The sequence below is a fragment of the Myodes glareolus genome, chromosome 15 (assembly GCF_982192425.1).
Source record: "Myodes glareolus chromosome 15, mMyoGla1.1, whole genome shotgun sequence".
Taxonomy (NCBI): Eukaryota; Metazoa; Chordata; class Mammalia; order Rodentia; family Cricetidae; genus Myodes; species Myodes glareolus.
The window spans coordinates 43,876,686-43,897,337 of NC_142040.1; the positions used below are offsets into that span (position 1 = coordinate 43,876,686).

Here is a 20,652-nt window from a genome sequence, read left to right on the forward strand (position 1 = left end):
GTTCGAAAATATACATAGATGAATTTTCCCTGTAGACCTTATCTCTCCTCTGCTCCAAAAAGACTAACTGACCTAAAAATCGCACAGGACAGTAATTATTCTTATTAAGATGGCTAATGGCATTACGTGTAAAGGGCATAACCATTAATAATAGAAAGCTTGATTTAAGGGAGCTGTGCCATGGCATAATCCCAATAAAAGTTGTAACTTTGGGACAGTTATTATGTACCAAGCACTTTCCATTTGAGGAACTCTTATTTAAACCTTTACAACAACATAGCAAGCAAATAATGCACTACCCATCAGATACCTTTATTTCAAAGCTGTCATTATCTGTCAGATATTTATTTCCTGGCCCTAAATCTCTTCATCACGTTATTGGAACATTGTGTTGGCTTCCTTCCCATACACGTATATCCGATCTTTGAAGGCTGTCATAAGGATCTACTGTTGAGCAGGTGTCAGTAAGGCCTGCGAGGGAGTAGTTAGCAAAAGGAATGCCGAGCTCCTCCAGTGGGGTCAGCTCTGTCTCTTCTGGGTGGGATAATGGGAATCCCAGCTCCTTCATCTGGTCGCATACACCCACCATCTCTAATCCTGTCTCGTAGTTATTGATAAGTAAAAATCCCCAGGTTAGTGAGTAACTCCCGATGAAATAAGACAGATCAGGCCAAATTAATAAGTCTAGGTTTAACCTGAGCAAAACATGGCCAGGTGGTCCCAGGAAAAAGGAGAAGGCACAAGGGGGAAACCGTGAGAACGCTCCAGAGGAGGGGGCCTTATGGGGTCTTAAATGCCATCTCGGGGGAGGAGCTGACCGTTGGCGGCCTTTCTTGGGGGCAGGGGAGTGGGGGAGAGCTGACCATTGGCCGCCTGTCTGGGGGGTTAGGAGAGGGAGGAGTGGGAGCTGAGGCAGAGCTTCCTCCTAGACAGTTAGGTCATAAAGTGCTTGCCTCTACTGCAATGCCTGATTGGTAGTTGGCATCTTTTTGGTTTCTGTAAAATTATAGTCCATTTAGTTTAATCAAAACATGTTTCTGTGGTTGTGAAAAGCGTGAGAACCAGTGCCTTAGTTTCCTCCTGTCAGTGTGGCAACACCATGACCAGGACTTATATACAAAAGAGTTGATGATTTGTGCTGGTGGTGTTCGAGGTTTAAGAGTCCATCATGGCAGGAAGTGTGGCATCCAGCAGCAGGCATGGCGACTGGAGCAGAAGAAGTGAGGGCTCTCATCTTAAACCTCAAGCAGGAAGCAGGGAAAAAAAAGGCAAACTTCCGGGGTGAACGCCTTTAAGCTCTCAAAACCTGCCTCCAGCAAGGCAACCCTGATCCTCCCCAAACAGCCACCAACTGGGGACTGAAAATTCAAATGCCAGAGACTATGTAAATGCCAGAGATTCAAACCTTCAACCCTCTGATTTAGAGATTGCCTGTCTGTCATTATTTCCTTGTGGAAGCACTTATATCTTCATGGGTGGCCTCCTTCATTATCCACGTATTTCTTTAGTATTGACATTGCCTTATTACACACTGCTGATCAGTAGCCCCAAAGAGGACAAGGATGAGATACATATATTATATACTTGTATCAAAACCAATGATTTTGGTTCTCTTTAAACAGTAAACTACAGCAGTCTGGTCTCTGTCGCTGGTGCACGGCTTACCTGAGCACAGAACCCGCAGAAGAAACTGTTGTTGACCCTTGCTCCTTGTCTGATTAATTAACATCATAATTTCTTTTTCAGTCATCACTGATATTTTCCCCTTTTCCATCTTCACAGCTCATGCGTCATGCAAACGCTCAGTTATATCAGTAGTATAAAATTTAGAAACACTTGGACAACATGTTTAATCTGGAGACTTTGCTGTGGCAGCTGAAATCTTTCTAATTTCTGCACTGAAAATTAAAATTACCTATAAATTTTCACACTACAATATGGTGTCGAATATGACATTTAGACATTGTAGTGTTATCTGTTGCTGACTAATTATATCTAGCTGAGTTAGTTTTATCTATCCTTGCTGATTAGCTTAATAAACCCTTGGGAAACACAAAATTAAAAAGGACTTAAAATTAGAGAAACTAGGAAAAAGAAAAATCAACAAATATCTTTAAGGATCCATCTTCACAGTCAGTGTGGGAACGATGAGGGACGACTGTCACCTCGTGACTTTTCATTGACAACACTTCTGTTCATTTGTCCTCTCCAGCATTGTTTCGGATTGTATAGGCTTCAAACTTTCTTGACGAAGAAATTTGCCATCATAATGTTAGTATGTGTCCTTTTGACATGAAATAAATATGTATCTAAATCTCATTTTTTAAAATGCCCTTTAATTTTCCCCTTGACACTGCTGCCATGCAAGGCGGAGCTCTGTGCACTGGAGGCCAGCGCTCTACCGGCAAGCCACGCCCTCTTCCCCTTGATTTTCCTTTGTTCCTTTGTGTTATCACTTTCTCTAACTCTGCTGGCTGTTTACAAATTTGCGCCAATTAAAAGATTTTCTAGCCTGAATGTTTTTTGCTTTTTTACTTGTGCAACGTGAGGGTAAGGCTATGAAGAAGTGTCCTGCTATCGAAGTCAGTGAGAAGAAAGGGCAGCCTTGGAAACAGGAAGCTTCTTATCTCAAGCATGTCATCCTTTGTTGCAAGCTTGGAATGGTTCTAATTTTAATCACTGGAGGCTGTTCCTTCCGTGGAACACTGCAGACAATCCCACTGGGGTTTTCCAACCACTTCTACTACCACTGCTGCTATCTCCAATGGCGACAAGGTGGTTTCATTGTATGTACAATCAGAACTGCGTGACGAAAACGGTGCATTGGTTGATGAAGTAGAGAGAGTCAAGTTTAGTCCATTTCTTTTGATTAAACAGTCTCAGTAATAAACACTTTTCTCCCTTCCTCTTAGTACCCGGCGTTCATGGGAAAAACAAGCCGTTGATCACTTACGTGGGGGATTCTACCGTCCTGAAGTGTGAATGTCACAATGGTCTTCCTTTAAATTGGACTTGGTACACGAGTAATGGAAGTGTACAGGTAAGATCGTGTGTGCTGGGGCTGGGAAGGCTGTTCAGTTGGTCACAGTGCTTGTCCTTTAGTAGGAGGGACCGGAGTGTCGATCCCCTGTACCCATATAAGAAATGGAGCATGCCTATGATTCGAGCATGAGGGAGATGGAGACAGGGCGATTCCTGGCTTGCTGAACCAGGTTAGTCTTGCTGGTGAATTTCAGATTTAGTGAAACACTCTGTCTCTAAAACGAAGTGGAAGCCAATTGAGGAAGGGCACTTGGTGTTTATCTCCAGCCTCCACATTCATCACACGTAAATGTGCTCAAACACCCGCACAGACATGTATACACGTGTGTGTGTGTATGTGTATATGTGTGTATACACACACACACACACACACACACACACACACACATGGAAGATGTTTTTTTCTTGGGGTTGAAGAAAAGAAAACAAGAAGCCATTTAGTTCATAAAGAGTATTCTAGCTGACTCAGTCCTAGGGAGACAAGCACTTCTGTTATAGTTTATAGTTTGCAAGAGCACACAGTGATAAATGGAGTTGATGAATGTTTTCAGCACATGGCATAGTATGTGTGAAGAAGATCTTAGTGTTTTATTGGATCCTACATTGTTTTCTTTTTAGGTTTCGAAATTTAAAGTCTTTGAAAGAAAATCAAAATTTGCTTTCAGGATGGGCACAGTGGTGTGTGCTTTTAATCCCAGTACCAAAGAAACTGAGGCAGGAGGATTGCCATGTATTTGAGGTAAACCTGCACCAAAGAGATGGTGCCAGTTAAAGCCAGAAGAGCCAAGGTTACAAAGCAAGTCTCTGCTACAAAACAAAACTTAAAGTAAAAGGAGAGAGAATTTTTACCTGGTTTAATGGATGTGCCTGTAATCCCGGACCTGTGGGAAGCTGAAGCTCGGTGATCATTGTGTTTTCAAGGCCATGCATAGAGGTTTCAGTGTTATCCCAGACTACATAATGAGGCAAAACCAAAACATTTTTAATTGACCAGGCTAGAAGTAATTTCACCAGAAAAGCCCTGCTTCGACTTCTTGTCACTAACTAGGGGGAAAAAGAAATCCCAGGCACTTTTCCGGTTTGTCTCCTGAAATATCTGACGTGGGAGCCAACGTCTCGGCACCATTTAGAAACAATGAATGGAAATTTGGTTTCTTAAACTGAAATCTTAGTTGTTAAGTGTCCTCAGTCCTTTGTACTTCACACATTGGAAAGAAGTGGATTTCAAGGCTCATACATATAAGACAATTGGCTTCACAGAGCTGATCTGAAGAAAACAAGAGTATTCAGTGAATAAAATATTGCTGATGTCCTGTCCTTTCCCAGCTAGCTTCAAAGAGCTTGAAACATGGGGCATGGTGCTGGGGGGGGAGTGTCCCTTTCTTGCCGTGCTGCTAATGAGTATTCAAATTAAAGTCCTATTAACGAAAAGCTGTAATTCTAGATGAGACATATGAAACAGAACCAGTCTTTCAATGAGGTATTAGATTCCCACTGAAATAAAGTTGGGACTGTGGACAATGGAAGAAGGGCTTTGGAAGGAGCTCATCTTTTCTGTGCTAACTTTGCTTTAATGTTTCAAGAAAATAGCTCTAGATCATGCAGGGGTCGGCATAAACAGTGAATCCTCTGCCCTTTGTCTTATTGGTGATCAGGACAGGTATCTACAAATGTTTTTAAAATATAAATTATAAAAACAAATAGCAGTTGTGATGTTTGAAATCTATAGCCTAATTTATTCATGCGTGTGTGTTAGCCAACAAAGTAGAGCCTAAGTCATTTTATATTAAAGTTGTTTTCTGGGTTTGCTGTGTGAATCATTCTCCTCTTCTTTTAGCATTTAGCCTGATCATGATCAATTGTAAGACAGGGGCAGGGAGGGGGTCACAGGTCATCATTTTAAGTCAAGTACCATTTCAAAATGTAAGTCACCATCTGTATTACAATTAGCTCTGTACTTTCTTAAAATTCAGCCCTTTGATTTATTATCTCTGATTTATGTGGTGGTTTGTGTCATGAATATTACAGACTGTGCTGACTGTGTATATATTGATAGGTCATGGTCGTTCTTTTTCCTTCCCTCCCTCCTTCCTCCCTCTTTCCTTCCTCTCTTTCTCCCTCCCTCCCCCTCCCTTCCTTTCTTTCTTCCCTCCCTTCTTTTGGCAAATACATTTGTAGAGAATTCGTCCTTGGATAATTTGAGAACATTTGTATGCAGATTAGCATTTCTTGAACATTTCAGTTGAATGATAGAACAGTGAAGACATCAAATGTCCTGAGAATAAAATTTAATTTAGATTAAGTATAACAGCTTCCCAGTATGACTTTGGGAGCAGGAGGAAAACCCAGAAGCTCTCAGAAGCCAGTTTACCTAAGAGAGAAAGAAACAGGGACGTGAAAGGAAGGAACAGAGGTCTAGGACGAGAGAGCTGGTCACTGGAGGGCATCAGCTTAGAAGCCTTGAAGATTTCAACTGCACTTTTAGTGTAGGGAACTCAGGTGGTCAGCTTGGTGGTCTATCATCAGGACTGATCAGAATAATATCTTTAGAAGTAGGTGTTTTGTTTCCTTATGTGCTTGCCTCTGTTTGTGGAGAGCTAGTGATATGTGAGAAATGGAAGCCAAGATGGTTGGGAATTTTCTGCCTTGGATTTCCACCTAACGTTTACTAATGACGACCTAGACATATATATGTAGATTCAGGGCTGAGTCCTCATAGCGGAGCAGACTTTTTCTCTTGCTTGCTGCTGGAACACTAACCTCCTGCAAAGACTCATAAATTTTAATATGCTCCTTTCCAGTAAGTGGTTTTTCCTTGGCTCTGACTTATAGCTTTGCCCAGAATGAGATCTCATGGGACTTGTCTCTCTTTTTGCATTCTGTAAGGATTTTAATGTCTCCTTGCATTAGGTTCCTATTGATGTTCACAAGAATGATAAGTATGTTATAAATGGATCCTATGCTAATGAGACACGACTCAGGGTAAAGCATCTTTTGGAGGAAGATGGGGGCTCCTACTGGTGCCGAGCGGCCTTCCAGTTAGGGGAGAGCGAAGAACACATTGAGCTGGTTGTGCTGAGTTTCATGGTGCCCCTGAAGCCGTTTCTCGCAATAATCGCCGAAGTTATTCTCCTAGTGGCTATCATTCTGCTTTGTGAAGTGTACACACAGAAAAAAAAGCATGACCCAGGTAGGAGTTCTCACTTTTTCTATTACATTATCGCTTCATTAAATTTATTTTCTTTAAATGATCTTTTTTCATTTTACATACCTAACACAGTTTCCACTCCTTCACCTTCCCCCCACCCCACCCCCATCCACTCCTCAGAGAGGATAAGGCTTTCCATGGGGAGTCAACATTCTGGTAAATCACTTTGAAGCAGGGCTAAGACCCTCCCCACATATTTAGGCTGAGCAAGGTATCCCCCCCACAAAGGAATGGGCTCCAAGGTTAAGCAGCAAGGATAAATCCTGGTTCACTGCAAGTGACCCTACATACTGCCTCAGCCACACAACTGTCACCCACATTCAGATGGCCTAGTTTGGTCCTATGCAGGTTCCCCAGCTGTCAGTCTGGAATCAGTGAGCTCTCACTAGCTCAGGTCAGCTGTTTCTGTGGGTGTCCCCATCATGGTCCTGACCCCTTTGCTCATACTATTGTTCCTCCCTCTCTGACTGATCTGCGGAAGCTCGGCCCAGTGCTTAGATGTGGATCTCTGCCTCGGTTTCCACATTATCACTTCATTAGGATGTGTATTATGGCCTAACACATAGTCTCTTACAAGTTCTGGGGCTGGGTTGGGGAGACGGCTCACTGAGGAAAAAGCATTTGTTGCACAGGTATGAGAAACTCCAGAACTTATGTATAAAGCCAGGTGCATAGCATGAGCAGCTAGAATCTTACTGCCCATGTGCAGAGGAGGGAGGTAAAGGCTGCAGACCCCTGGCAGCTTGTAGGCCAACTAGCCTGGCATATTCAGTGGAAAATAGCAGGAAGGCCCAATCAGCGCAGAAGCCAAAGACTGACAGACACCTGAGGTCATGCTGTGACCTTCACAGCCAGACTACAGTGTGCACACATGTATCCACACTATATAAATGTGCACATACACAAATATACACATGAACACACACACACACACAATAAGTAAAAATGGTCTGTAAAAAAAATTCTTATTTGGACCAATATCTATACTTGTAACCATGATGGTAATGGTCTCTGAGTCTGGATTCTTGGCCTTTGTTCCATCTGCCTCAAAAATGTTAGTGTTAAAATTAAAGTGTTTCCTCTCTTGGTGCCACTGTGCAGCAGTTCAAGAATGTTGATGTTGGAATATTATGGAAAGACTGGATTTTTTTAATGTAAATGGTCTCAGATTTTTTTTTCATTTAGATAATTCATTTTGATCATTTGCATCAGGGGGATTGCTTTTGTTTTTGTGTGGGGGTGCTCATATGTGTGTGTGTGTGTGTGTGTGCATGTGTGTGTTTGGAGGTCGGAGTATAAACTTATTTAGGAATGCTCTCTCCACTCCTTTTTGACATACGGGCTTTCATTACCCTGGTGCCTACCAATTAGGCTAGAGCGGCAGCTACTGCGCTCCATGGGTTGTCTTGTCTCCCTCTCCCTGTCTGGCTTTTTATGCAGGTTCTGGGAATTGAGCTCTGGGCCTTATGCTTCTACAGCAGACACTTTGTGACTAAGCTCTCTCCCCATCTCCATTTTAAAAGTATTTTATCCACTCCCTAGATTCTCAGTGCCTAAAGTCCAGGTTGCCATAGGGTTGCTCTTTTAAACCCTTGTCTGTTGGACTATTGGATGAGAAACCCATGATAGAAATTGTCACGTTGTGTTAGTTCGGGCTTCTTTTGCTGTGAGAAAAACACCACGACCGAAAGCAAGTTGGGGAGGAAAAGGTTTATTTGGCTTACACTTCCAGATCCCAGACCATCACTGGGGGAAGGCAGGGCAGGATCCTGGAGGCAGGAGCTGATGCAGAGACTGTGGAGGGGTGCTGCTTACTGACTTGCTTCTCCTGGCTTGCTCAGCCTGCTTTCTTATAGAACCCAGGACCACCAGCCCAGGGATGGCACCACACACCATGGGGCTGGGCCCTCCCACATTGTTCAATAATTGAGAAAACGCCTTACAACTGGATCTAATGGCAGCATTTCCTCAACTGAGACTCCTTCCTCTCTGATGACTCTAGCTTGTGTCAAGTTGATACAAAAAACCTGCCAGTAAACATGTTTTCTGTATTCTTTTCTGATTTTCATACATATATGTATGATTTTCATATATGATGCCATTTAAATATATGTTTATGTATGTGTGTATGTGTATATATATGGGTGTATGTATACACACATACACGTATATGTATGCTTTTCATGTATGATGCCATTTAAATATATATGTTTATGTATGTGTATGTATATGTGCGTGTATACACGTGTGTGTGTGTGTGTGTGTGTGTGTGTGTGTGTGTGATTTTCATTATATAGTTTTAGGGAAAAAAATCCCAGGGTGCCAAACAGTTTTGACCAGAGACTCAGATAGTATCTGGTGTCCTGTTACAAGGGAATTAGGGAGGCACAGCTATCAAAGGTGGCACTTCTCCCCTTTCCATGGAAAAGTTGTTAGGAGCAGGTTGAATTGAACATGTAACATAGCATTGCATGCTTAAGTGTCATATCCTTTTTCTTTGTCTTTATACAGATGATGGGAAAGAATTTGAACAAATTGAACAGTTGTAAGTAGTTTTTTTATTTCTTTTTCCTCACTCGGGTAAAATACAGATAAATACAAAATTATGTGAAGTGTGTACAGATAGAAACAAGAAAAAATGCCAAGAACGTATTGGTGTGCATGCTGTTTTCTGTATACATGTTTGGGATATTGAAGTGTGATACCCAGAGTCTACCCCTCCATTAATAGCTGCTCTGTGCTTCTGGTTTCATCTCTGCAAGACAGGTTCATCATGGTGCTCCTACACACATTTGTTGAATTAGTGATAATTTATGTATGACTGCTTGGGACAGACTTTGGAGCACAGTAACCATATGTATTAATTTATTTAAATGAGTCTTTACCTTGGTTGTAGTTTTGATCACTGAAGCTTTTTAATACAATGTTCTTGAGGCTAGAAAGATGGCTTGGTGGTTTAAGAGAATTTGATGCTCTTCTAGAAGGCATGGGTTCAATTCCTGGCAGCCACATGGCAGCTCACAACAGTCTATAGCCAGTTCTAGGGTATCTAGTGTGTTCTCTTCTGGAGGCATGTGCACACACATGGGACACACATGCACCATGGCAAAACATCCAGAGGGAGAGAGAGAGAGACAGAGAGAGAGAGACAGAGAGAGAGAGAGAGAGACAGAGAGAGAGAGAGAGAGAGAGAGAGAGAGAGAGAGAGAGAGAGAGAGAGAGAGTGTTAGTTCAGTGTTCAGGCCTCACTAGATCCCCCAGATCAGAAAGAACCACTTAGGTTGGGTATGGAACCTGGATTTTCTGAAAACATCTTCCAGTGGTTCTGATTTTATCACAATGAAAATCACTCACCTAGGATTCTTTGAGAATTACTTTTGAGAGAACTCATGTTTTTTTCTTTTACAGATCTCTTCAGAGATAGCTGGGAATAGCTCTGAGTATAGCTGGGCAATTGATAAATAAAAGGGCAATTGATCTACTTTGGTTTGGGGATGGTGGACTACTTCTTCCAAACTGGAGAATAAAGGCTGCCAGGGAAGGAACTAAAATCTGAGAAACAGAATAAGAGATCAAACTAAGACAACTGAGAATTTGACCTTGAAAGGGGCCCCCATGCCCAACAAGATGGTGGATGTGTGGTTCTTCATATACTTGTAGCCATAGTCAAAGAGGCTTTTGGCCCCAGTTCATACATAGTAGGTAAAAATGAACCAACAGGATATGTGCTTCCAAGTTAAGGACACAAAATTATAAGTTGAAGTTTAAATCACCCCAATTCTTATTTATTTATTGGTCATCTTATTTTTTAAAGTTCATAAAGCGTGTGACAGCCATTCATGAATATGAAGACAGTTAAACTGCGTTCTCTTAATGTCTGCTCTTTCTGCTCATCCGATCATGGCCCTTGCCTCTGACCACTCCTGTGGTCACTAGGGGCTGGGGCTGCATCCTGATTTGCTCTGCTGCCAGAATGGACTATCAATTCTCTGTGATTTAATTTTTATTACCACAGCTTACCCCACTCAATGACCCCCAAACATCTTAAAAGCAATGTCAACAAGATTTTATTTATAATATAAAGTTATTTTATACCTTCTACTTTAAATTGGAATAACATACATGTTCTCCCTCTTTTGTTCCATTGTTATAGTTCATTTTAGGTAGCCTAGTTAATTTAGTTAGTAACTAATTTTTTTTCACAGAAAACATTTTGTTGTGTTATATAACTGATATGTTTTTATGTATATTTATGTGCTTTGGTAACCCTGGTCTTTTGTAGTTTCTTGGTAAAAATGATTTAAACAATAATAAATATATAACATCAAAAGCCATGGCTTCTCTCAAGGAACTCAATGAGGAGTAAACTCATTTATTTGATTATTGTCCCACCATCCATGATTTCTACACTCCAGTTTTGACATGCATGGTTGGTTGGCTGATTTTACTTGATGACAACAGCCTCATGAGCGTGGGTCTGCCCACGTCTCTAGTGGTATTCACTGTGCTCAATGGTTTGCTCGTGCAGTCATGCTGAAGAATCCAAAGTCCATCCTTAATAGTCTTGTTCTGATACAAAAGGCCATATGCAGCTTCTAATTTAATGTAATAGCCGTCAAATTATGACTTCTCTCATACAAATTGGCTGAGCTCCCTACTGACTGTTACCTTGCATGTTTTAGAATACTGTGAGAGACCACAGTTGCGTGCATGCCCACGACCCTACTCTTGTAGTTCTCCCTCTGCTTAGATCACGCAAGTCTTTGCTGTCATGCCCATGGCAGTAGGTTCTCCCTAAGCATTGGCATGAGAAAAGTCAACATTACAAGTAGAACACTGTTAGGAAGAATGAATTGAGTGTGCACTGACATTTTAGAGTTTGCATCCAGTGTGGTGTAAAATATTACACTGACTTAATTGTCTGCATCGTGAACATCTGGTGATTCTCCTTTTTGTTTTTGATACAGGAAATCAGATGATAGCAATGGTATAGAAAACAATGCTGCCCCCAGGCTCAGAAAAAATGTAAGTTACTTACTTCTAAACCATAGGAAAAGGCGAAATTAAACATATTAGGCTATTAAACTTTACCCTTTTCAGATTCATAGAAGACCTAGTTCACCGTGCTTGAGCACACTTATTTACATTTATTTAGGAGAAAATATGGACTTTACAAAAATTAATGGTATCCTTTTCTACCAGAGAATAGGTGGTAGCTCTCCTTTCTCAGCTCCCCTGAGTGCTGGGATTAAAGCTTTTGTGTAATTTTAACTTTCTCAGCTCAGACTTTCTGTATTCTTTGATTTTATTCTCATAGACTTCCATATGGTTGATGCAATGAATTTGTCCATCACAGATAATTTCCTTAATTAATTCTTAACGGTCTTAGTTCATCAGTGTTCGCACTTGCTTTGCCAGTAGATGGCAAGCTTGCTTTCTAGCACTCCTTTGCTTTGCTAAAACGATTGGAAGTTATTATAGAATCGCACGGCAGTAATTGTTGCCTTCTGTTTGCTTTAACCCAGGAGTCGGTGGAACAATGAGCGAAGACTATTCCGCCTGGAGAAGATGTACAAAGAGTTTGTATTCCTGCTTCCTCTCAAGAATGTGTGAATTTTAGATTTTTAGAAGACAGAAAACTTCCTCAGCACCCACAGCGGTAGCTTTATAAACAATATAGGCCATCTCCTACCTAAAGATGTATTTTCATTTTGTAATTGCTTTTCATTAAAGCAAGGCGAATTGTTTCAGGTGTGTTCTGCCTGCTGTAAGCTAGATAATAAATTTTATCCTGGTCCGGGAGATCAGGGGCATGGGACAGACAGCAGCAAAATCAGTGACTAATCCACGAAGAAATATCACTAAAGATGTGTTTATTACCAAAGAATGCATTAAAGAGAAAGCGTTTGCCTGTTGTCTTACAAGTGTTTCCCCTGCTCATGCATGACTACCTACAGAAGTATTGATAACAGCTTTTCTGTGATGTGTATTCTGCCATGGTATTGAAAGTGTTTTCCCTAGAAAATAGGAACTATACTTTCGATAATGGTGACTTCTCTGTAGGCTCTACTCTAAGGTATACTTTTGCTCCATGAGTAATGGTGTCCACTAAGGGAGTACAAACCGTATATGCTAAGAAAAAGGGTTTCTTAGTCTTCAGTAGGACATTTTCCTCATTCTTTGCCACGGCATTTGGGCCTCATCTGTCCTCCTGGTGTTGAAGTTTCAGAGTACAGATCCATGTGGTCACAGTCCGACACGGCTACTTTCATGGCTTTGTGGCTCGTGGATCCTGGAGACCTTGATTTGCTGTCTGGTTTCTCGTGCCATTACTGTCCAAATGTACAAAAATGCGTTATTACTGCTTTCCAATAATAATTCCTTTGATTGATAAGCAGGCGTGCTAGTACCCTATTTTTATGTTGCTGCAAATGTCTTAGACTTAGCTTTTGAAATGGAAGGATTTCATTACATACATAACTGAGATATTTTATATAAACTCAATAAAGCCCAAATCAATTCAACTTTGAATGGACATAGCCAGTTGTCACTGACTTTAAGTTAAGTAAATAAATAAATAGATAAATAGATAGATAAATAAAGCGGTGCCTTGGGTAGTAGATTAGGTGTCCCTGGTGCTGCCAAATTTGTGACACACTGTTTCCTGATAACAGAGTTAAGGACAATGACAACAAAGGGACCAACTTGGGATGGTAGTAAAAGAAATCCATGGTTCTTGGGGATTGACAGTTTAGAGGCTGGGTAGAAAGAATCCACTGATTTAGCATTGAAAATTAGAAGTGTATGCCTTGCACACTAGCTAAGAAAAATATCAAATTCTGATAGGGACAATTCTGTAATGTCTCAGCTAATGTTTACCAATATCACTAGCTAGAATAGTACATATAAAATATTATGGCAGCTGTGTCCTGTTTTGTTGATGCAACAAAGTTCAGTATTTTCTAATACATGTTAACTGTACGTGTAGATCTTATTGAATGAGAATGCACCTCTTGGTAGTAGATGTCCTGTTTTCTTCCTTAGTCTTATGAATGGTACTTTTGTTTTGCTTTAATCTGTGCTTAATTTGACAAGATCCTCTTGATGAGCTCATGGCAATCAATATGATTAGCCTAAACATTTTGAGTTGAGAGAGCAAGTCCCACTCAACAGTATAACAGTGACTGGACACATCCAAAACCCCAAGTAACTTTACTGACAAGATTCATTCATTTGCTTTGCCACCACTAAGTATTTAAGTTGAAATAGCTTACATGGAAAAAAAAAAGCTACTCAAAGGTAAAATAATCTGAAATAGTTATGTTCCACATTGAAATACTAGCAGGTAATATGTGTTAGTTAGTTTTCTAAAAGATAAGTTATCTTAGTAACTTTAAGTAGAAAAAGTTTTCAAATATTGAAGTTGATTTTTGGCCTTTCAGGATCTCTCTGGAGTACTTCTGAAAAATTATTCCATCCCTATTAGATTAAAACGGACTGATTCTATTAACTAGCCTCACAGAGACGATGAATGGATTGTCTAAGGACCCACTGTAAACTGACTGCAAAAAAACAAAAATGAAAGTAGGAAAACTACCCTATGTCATAGACACCTGGGAAACTCTACCAATCTTTTCAGTTGATGTGTTTTTCAATATAATAATTAGATGTACTGATGCCATAAAAATGTTCAGATAATCTTAAATTCGGTTTGCATTGAAATATAAATCTCCTAATCCTCCCCCCCTCCCCGCCCCCAGCTAGCGAGTCCTTCAGGCTTGAATCTAAAATTGTTTTTTTGAAGGTAGCTGTCCTGGAACTCACTCTGTAGACCAGGCTGGCCTCGAACTCTTACAGAGATCTGCTTGCCTCTGCCTCCCTGAGTGCTGAAATTAAAGGCATACGCCACCATCACCTGGTTTCCTTTAATTTTCTTAACCTGTCATTAATCCTCCCAGAACCCCTCCCACTTCACCTTCTGTAAGGTTATGGTGGTGTAGGGTTCCCTACCTTGGCCTCATTGTGCATTCCTCCATTTTTCACGGTGCTTCTCAGTCTCAGTCTTCCTTCTTAAACACAAAGATCTCACGTGACCTATCAGGTTTCAGGCCAGACCTTACGCAGTACATTGTTGCCATTTCTGCACATCACCTAATTACCGGTCTCCTCCCAGTGTCTTGGATTAGCCCAGAATGTGTCTCGGATGCTTGTCCGTCCCACTAACTCAAGATTACCCTTCAGTATGTTAAAGTTTAGGGGAAATTCATGGGGTAGGGAAAATACCGTGCGCTAAGAAATCCATGTTGTCAAGGTAGTTTTCCTGCTTCAGTTGTGTGCCCCGTATTTCGAACAAGGAAAAAGTTATAGATGATGTAAAATGTGTATCCCTATCTTTAGAAAACTAATTTTGACAGTTAAAGCTGCAAAACAAATTTTTACAGAAGAACAAATTATGCAAATCCTCCAATTGTACAGAGTACATCACACCTATTCTGGTGGGTTAATTCCTGTCACACGTAGAATCCCATGGTCAGTATGCGCAGAAACCTTTTATTTAATAAGGTGACACCTTGGCCCTAAATACGCAGGATTTTAATGATTATGTTCCTTTGTGCGGCGCAGAGAGCTGGCACTGCGCTCACTCCACTAACATACCCGTTCCACTTCCCCAAGTTTTGTACGCCTTTGAACATCTCAGAATTCACTTCAGAATGTAATATTAACAGCAGCATGTGACAGAAAGATTTATCATTACATTTTGAACACTGAAAGCATACTTTTCATCAAATTGATTAAAAGAAGGGGGAAAAAGTCTTTCATTTCTACCTTTTGGTTTCTGGTCCTCATCTTTGAGACAGTTTTGATTATTTGCCACCTGTTAGATTTCCCCGTATGAAAGTGAACCTTTGGTAATTAAGTAAGTCTAAGGAAAGAATTAGGGAATTTCTGCTCAGTGGTTCAGCTCTCAGAAAGGTGTCCAAGTGCCCCGGTATTAATAGCACAGCATGGTGACCTGTGTGCCGTCGCACTCAGAAAAATATTGATGGCATGAGTGGAAGTGGAAGGAAGACTTGGTTGGTTTGTGACTTTAAGTCACACACACTTAGGTACTCAACTGATTTAATGACATCTTATCACCCTTGTCTGTCCTGGAGAGGAAGACAGCTGAACTGTGTGTCCCGTCTTTACTTGCCCTGCATCTAGGCAGTGGCCTGTTCTGCTTACCAGTCGGATTCCTCATTAAAGACGCGCCCCACTTGTTCAGTACCAGCGGCAGCCATTTGTTGAGCGTGTCGTGTGCTAGGCACTCTAACACATGCTTTGACGTTTTCTGTGTATTTCACGCGTACCATAAAAACAGTCCTCTATTTTCACCAATGCACAGTCTCAAGCCCAGAGACCACAAGAAAACCACACAAACCCACGATGTACATTTAACTGAAACCCAGATTTGGCCTCAGCTGGCCAATTCAACAGCACTGAATGACTAGTTATATACATCCTAAAAACTGAGGTCGTTATCAGTTACCTTGTTTTGTTTCGTTTTGCTTGTTTTTTAATTTCACTCTTTTTAGGTGGTCAGTCATAGCACAAGATCCATAATCTTACTGTAGTTGGGACCCACTTTTTGTCAGTCTGTGTCCCCACGCAGGTGCTGGGAAATCAATACATACTTAAGACTTTTTTTTTTTTAGTTGTCATTTGTGAGAATGACCATGAAATTTATCATCCAGACATAAAACGAGAAAGATGCTATGTATAACTTCACTGAGACATGGAAAGCAGGCCCTTTGGTCTCACATTCAGCTCCTAGGGAGGAGGCCACTGCTCTGTGTGTGGGGGGGGGAGGTCCTGTCACAGAGGCCGCAGCAAGCTGAAATGATTGATAGAAATGAACTTTCAAGGAAATAGCCAATTTTAGCTAATGCGGGGAAATCACCATTTTCAGTAGGTGTCAGGGGAATGCCGCTGTGGAGAAGTGCCTATAACTCAGCGTAAAGTTTTATTGCTTTAAGTATCTTAGGATGACTGTGGTGTGTTGGCATTGGGAAGATGGATGCGCGGGTCATAAGAGAAGTTGGCGAAGAACATCTTGCTTGCGCTGCTGGGTAGATGAACTGGCCAGTTCCTTGGATTTGTGCACCGCTTGGTTCCTGTGTGGTAGTGGTCATGTTTGTGTGAATCCAGTGAGCCAAGAATGGCAGATCCTTTAGGACCAAATTTGCCAGTGAAATGATTGAAAATCCCACATGAATAGAACAAAGTACTTTCAGTTTCACAAACAGTTTATGGTCTGCATTTCTTGTTCCTTTGCAGCTCGCTCAATGGGAGCATGTTATGGAAACCTGTTTAGGGTCTTGGTTAAAGATAATGTTTTTGTCTGGTGTGTTTTATGTTTTAAGGCATTTTATTAAAACAAATATGTAATTTGTGGAAAATTATCACATTATTTTTCTAAAGTTTATTGATAACCATGAAAGTAATAGATTTATTACATATGTAATTAACTGTAATGCTACTTAATATTGCAAAAGAATAGCTACTTATATTTTTTAGCTTTTAGAATAGATATTTGATCATAAATGTTTAGTTTTGCTTAAATCAAGGATCGTTGATTATATTTTTTTAATAGCTGTGTTTCTTTTTACATGTGTGTTTAGATTCTCATCGTTGACTTTCTATATCATGTAACACCAGAAATGCCAATACAGGACCATTGTGAAAATTTCCATGTTGCATATAAATTTAACATACAATTAAACTCAATAAAATGTATTCTGAGGATTAAAGCTTTAAGTATCGGGAAATGTGTTTTCAAAGTTTTCATTTGATTAATTCATTTTGTGTATGTGCGTGCACGCGTGTATGTGTCTGTGTGTGTGTGTGTGTGTGTGTGTGCACGCATGTGTGTGTGTGTGTGTGTGTGCCTGTGCAGACCAGAAGAGGACCTGGGAACTCTTGGAACTGTAGTAGTTAAAGAATGTTGAGAGCTGCCCAGTGTCGGTGCTGAAGACTGAATTCTAGGTCTCTGTGAGAGCAGTAAGCAGTTCTAGGTACTAAGCTACCTCTTCAGCCCAATATTTTTTTTATTTTTAATGATTTAAAGCTGGTTATATAGGCACTAGACAATAGAAAACAGTGATTATTTTCCTCTATGTACCAAAAAGTTTAACTTTTATTAAACAACTCATTGTTCTCAAGCCCAACACACAAAAAGACTTAGTCAAGTCTGTGTTTCAACATACTAAGTTGAAAGTCAGAAAGCAATTTTCAAAACACTAAAATATGTTTTGAAAGTTTAAATTACAACTATGACCGTGACTTTTAAAAAAGCATTTAAAATGAAATTGGTGACTAGATTAAATTTGCTTGGTTTCCTGGGTCATTTCCTTTTAGCTTTTCATTATCAAGTTAGATTAATTCAGTGAAAATTATTGTAAAATGCTTCAGGTTTTTATTTTAAACTAAAAATTTTCAAACAGTCATTCTATAGAAATATCTAATGTGAAAAAAGAGTCAGTATCTCAACTAGGGCAAGTTAATGACTAATAGTTACAGAAAAGATTATTAAGCAACACACTGGATTAGTTTAGTACATATTATATTTGACTCCGATCTATCAAAGTAGCTAATATCAGCATGATTTATAGCTAATAAACAAGTGTTCATCCCTAGCATGTGAAGTCAATTTACTGGATATGAGTCATTGTGATTAAAATTTTTATGATTAATTTAAAAACTAATGGCTGGTGGTCAACTTGTAGACATATAGAACAGACATATTTTTACTTATTTTACCTATTTTTATTTTTCTTATTTTTTATTTTACTATTTTAATTATTACATATTTATTTATTCTGGTAATTTACTTATTCTGGTCATTGCAGCTGATAATGTTAGGCCTTATAAAACATAAAGAAAATGATTCTCACTTTATTCAAACACTACTGCCAAAATAATTACTCAAGCTGGTTGTTGTAGCACGTGCCTGTAGTCCAGCTGTCAGGAAGCTGAAGTAGAAGACAGGGAGTTGGAAGCCAGGCTTGACTACCAGTGAGACCCGGTTCCCCAAAACAGAACAAAGGCAACTTAAGGGAATAAACTGAACATATTTGGCTAATGGTCTTGATTTACATAGTCACCAAAATGAGGACGCCTCAAACAGAATAAGTGGAGCGAAATAAGCAGCAGGATACATGGTAATCAAAATCGTGGAAACCACATAATCTCGCAAAACGACTTATTTTGTATTATGTCTATATCTTGTAAGTGCACATGCTTTTATGTTCCTGCAGAGGCCAGGAGAGGACATTGCGATGCACACCATGCCAGTCTGAGCTCTATGCACTACCATACAGTTAGTGAGCTTCAGGCAAGGGGCTGGAGGTTGAAAGACACAAATTCACAGGGATAGACAGACAGACAGAGACACGGACCTCTAGTCACTGATAAGAAGCCCTTTATTCAATAGCACCACCAACAGTCAGGTGGGCCAACAGGTGAAAACCTTATCCTCTGATCCTCAAGGCAAGGCAACACGTGCTCGTGAAGCAGAGCTGGTAAACAACTTTGACACAGCTTTCAGTAACTCAAATCAGAAGGAAAGTAAAGATCTCTAGTAGGGAAGAGCAGCTGGAGGGCAGGACTCCAAATGGTCCCAACAGGACATCGAATCCCCTGGAGCCAGAGTTACAAGTGAGTGTAGACTCTCCAAGGCATGTGAACTCTGATTTTGGGGAAGAGTTGCAGGCGCTTTCAACTGCCGAGCGTGTCTCCAGCCCCAAGACAATAATTTGGACCGAGGCCTTCTCTGGTATCTCTTGGGAAAGGACAAATTGATCAACAGCAGGTTTGTGGTCAGAGGCCAATGGCATGCCAGCAGAACTGTCACAGTGTTGAAATCAGGTGCACACTGTTGATTTGGAATTCTGTATGTCTGGAAATGATCCTTCAACCATTAAAAACATGCAGGACCTTCTAAGTGGGAGATCACAGGGGATGACGCTCAGCGGTGGGGCACTTGTCAGCAATAAAATCCCTGGACTCGGTCCTCAGCCCCATAGGAGAAACAAATGACGCTCAATGAGGATCAGCTAAGCACCTTCATCGCTAGTAGGCCAGCCTGGAAAGAATGTCTAGAGAAAGTTCTCTTGGGGGAAAAGGAATGACAGGGAATCTTGGAGCAACAGGAGAGGGGGAGAGCAGTAGGCAGGAACATTGGCTGCAGATAAAACCAACACTTCTGTGTTTCTGTTGTGCTTGCCGGGGAAAGCACAAATTGCAGGCCTGCCCTGCTTGACAGTGCAATACAAATGAAAAGGGGATAACTTAGTGTTCTTACCAGTGGAATAGAAAGGACATCCAGGAAGGCAGAGTTCCCATAACGCACTTCAGCTGGTAAAATGTCAACAGTAGATTGAAATCATGTAACCTGTGATGACTTATATAGCCCATAGAGCACCTGCTAAAGGAAGCTGTACAATGAAACTATTAGGGGATGGGATGGGGGAGATAAGGGAAGGTGTGTGGCAGAGAATAAGTAAGCAGGATGCATAACGTACATGGATGAAATTGCCAAACCAACAAAATGATCAATGCTAGATGTTCTAGTTTTTCCCCTGTAATGCAGGTGAAAAAAAAAATCACATCAAGAAGAAACAAGACAAGAAATAAATGTGCAAGCCCAGGCCTTAATAATATCAATAACACTGTATGTAAATCTCAGTAGGCTTTTATATCAACAACACGGGCATTTGCAGAACATAGATAGTTAAGAACCCAACTCTGCAGTGAGAATCTGAAAGCAAAGGCCTGGAGGTGTGTGTCACATGAAAAACCCTAACTGAAAAGAAGCAGGAGAGGCTATGTTGATATTAGATGCACTGGATGTTCTGTGAAGACAGTTGCCAGAGGTAGGAGGGACACTAGGCACTAGTAAAAAGAATTGACACACCCAGAAATGTGGGCCAAATGAGGGAGGTGCAAAACACAGCAGAGACTCAGCAGTCACTGATAGGACTGAGGGAAATCTACAATTTCAGTCAAGAACCTCAATAACAAGTTGAGAGAACAGCAGCAGTTAGCTGCCTAATGCCAGCAGCTCGGGAGACTGAGACAGGAGGATTACTGTAAAATTGAGTCTATTCTGACCCACTGAACAGGACTACTTCAAAACAACAAACACAGCCAAAGAAAGACACGAGGGGAAGACAATATGAAACTCCACACATGTGTGCTCACACACACAAAGCTGTAAGCTAAAGAGAGACTTTAAATGGAAATTAAAAAATTTATATTTGGCAGAAAAACGTGTAAGGTTCATCAAAGGCCACATCAAGAGAGACATTTGTGGTCTTAGATTCTTTCATTAGAAAAGAGGAAAAGTTTCACATCAACCTTTA

At 40.6% G+C, this 20,652-nt stretch overlaps 1 protein-coding gene across 1 annotated transcript in view; it reads left to right on the forward strand.

Moving 5' to 3' along the window:
• Nucleotides 1-17,047, forward strand: part of Emb (embigin) — a 49,883-nt gene extending 32,836 nt beyond the window's left edge. The window contains exons 5-9 of the mRNA XM_048443059.3: nucleotides 2,913-3,040; nucleotides 5,953-6,232; nucleotides 8,762-8,795; nucleotides 11,218-11,275; nucleotides 11,776-17,047. Of these exons, the coding sequence (XP_048299016.3) occupies nucleotides 2,913-3,040; nucleotides 5,953-6,232; nucleotides 8,762-8,795; nucleotides 11,218-11,275; nucleotides 11,776-11,793 (518 nt within the window). The 3' untranslated portion in view covers nucleotides 11,794-17,047. The remainder of the gene's footprint in view (nucleotides 1-2,912; nucleotides 3,041-5,952; nucleotides 6,233-8,761; nucleotides 8,796-11,217; nucleotides 11,276-11,775) is intronic.
• The last annotated feature ends 3,605 nt before the right edge of the window (nucleotides 17,048-20,652 follow it).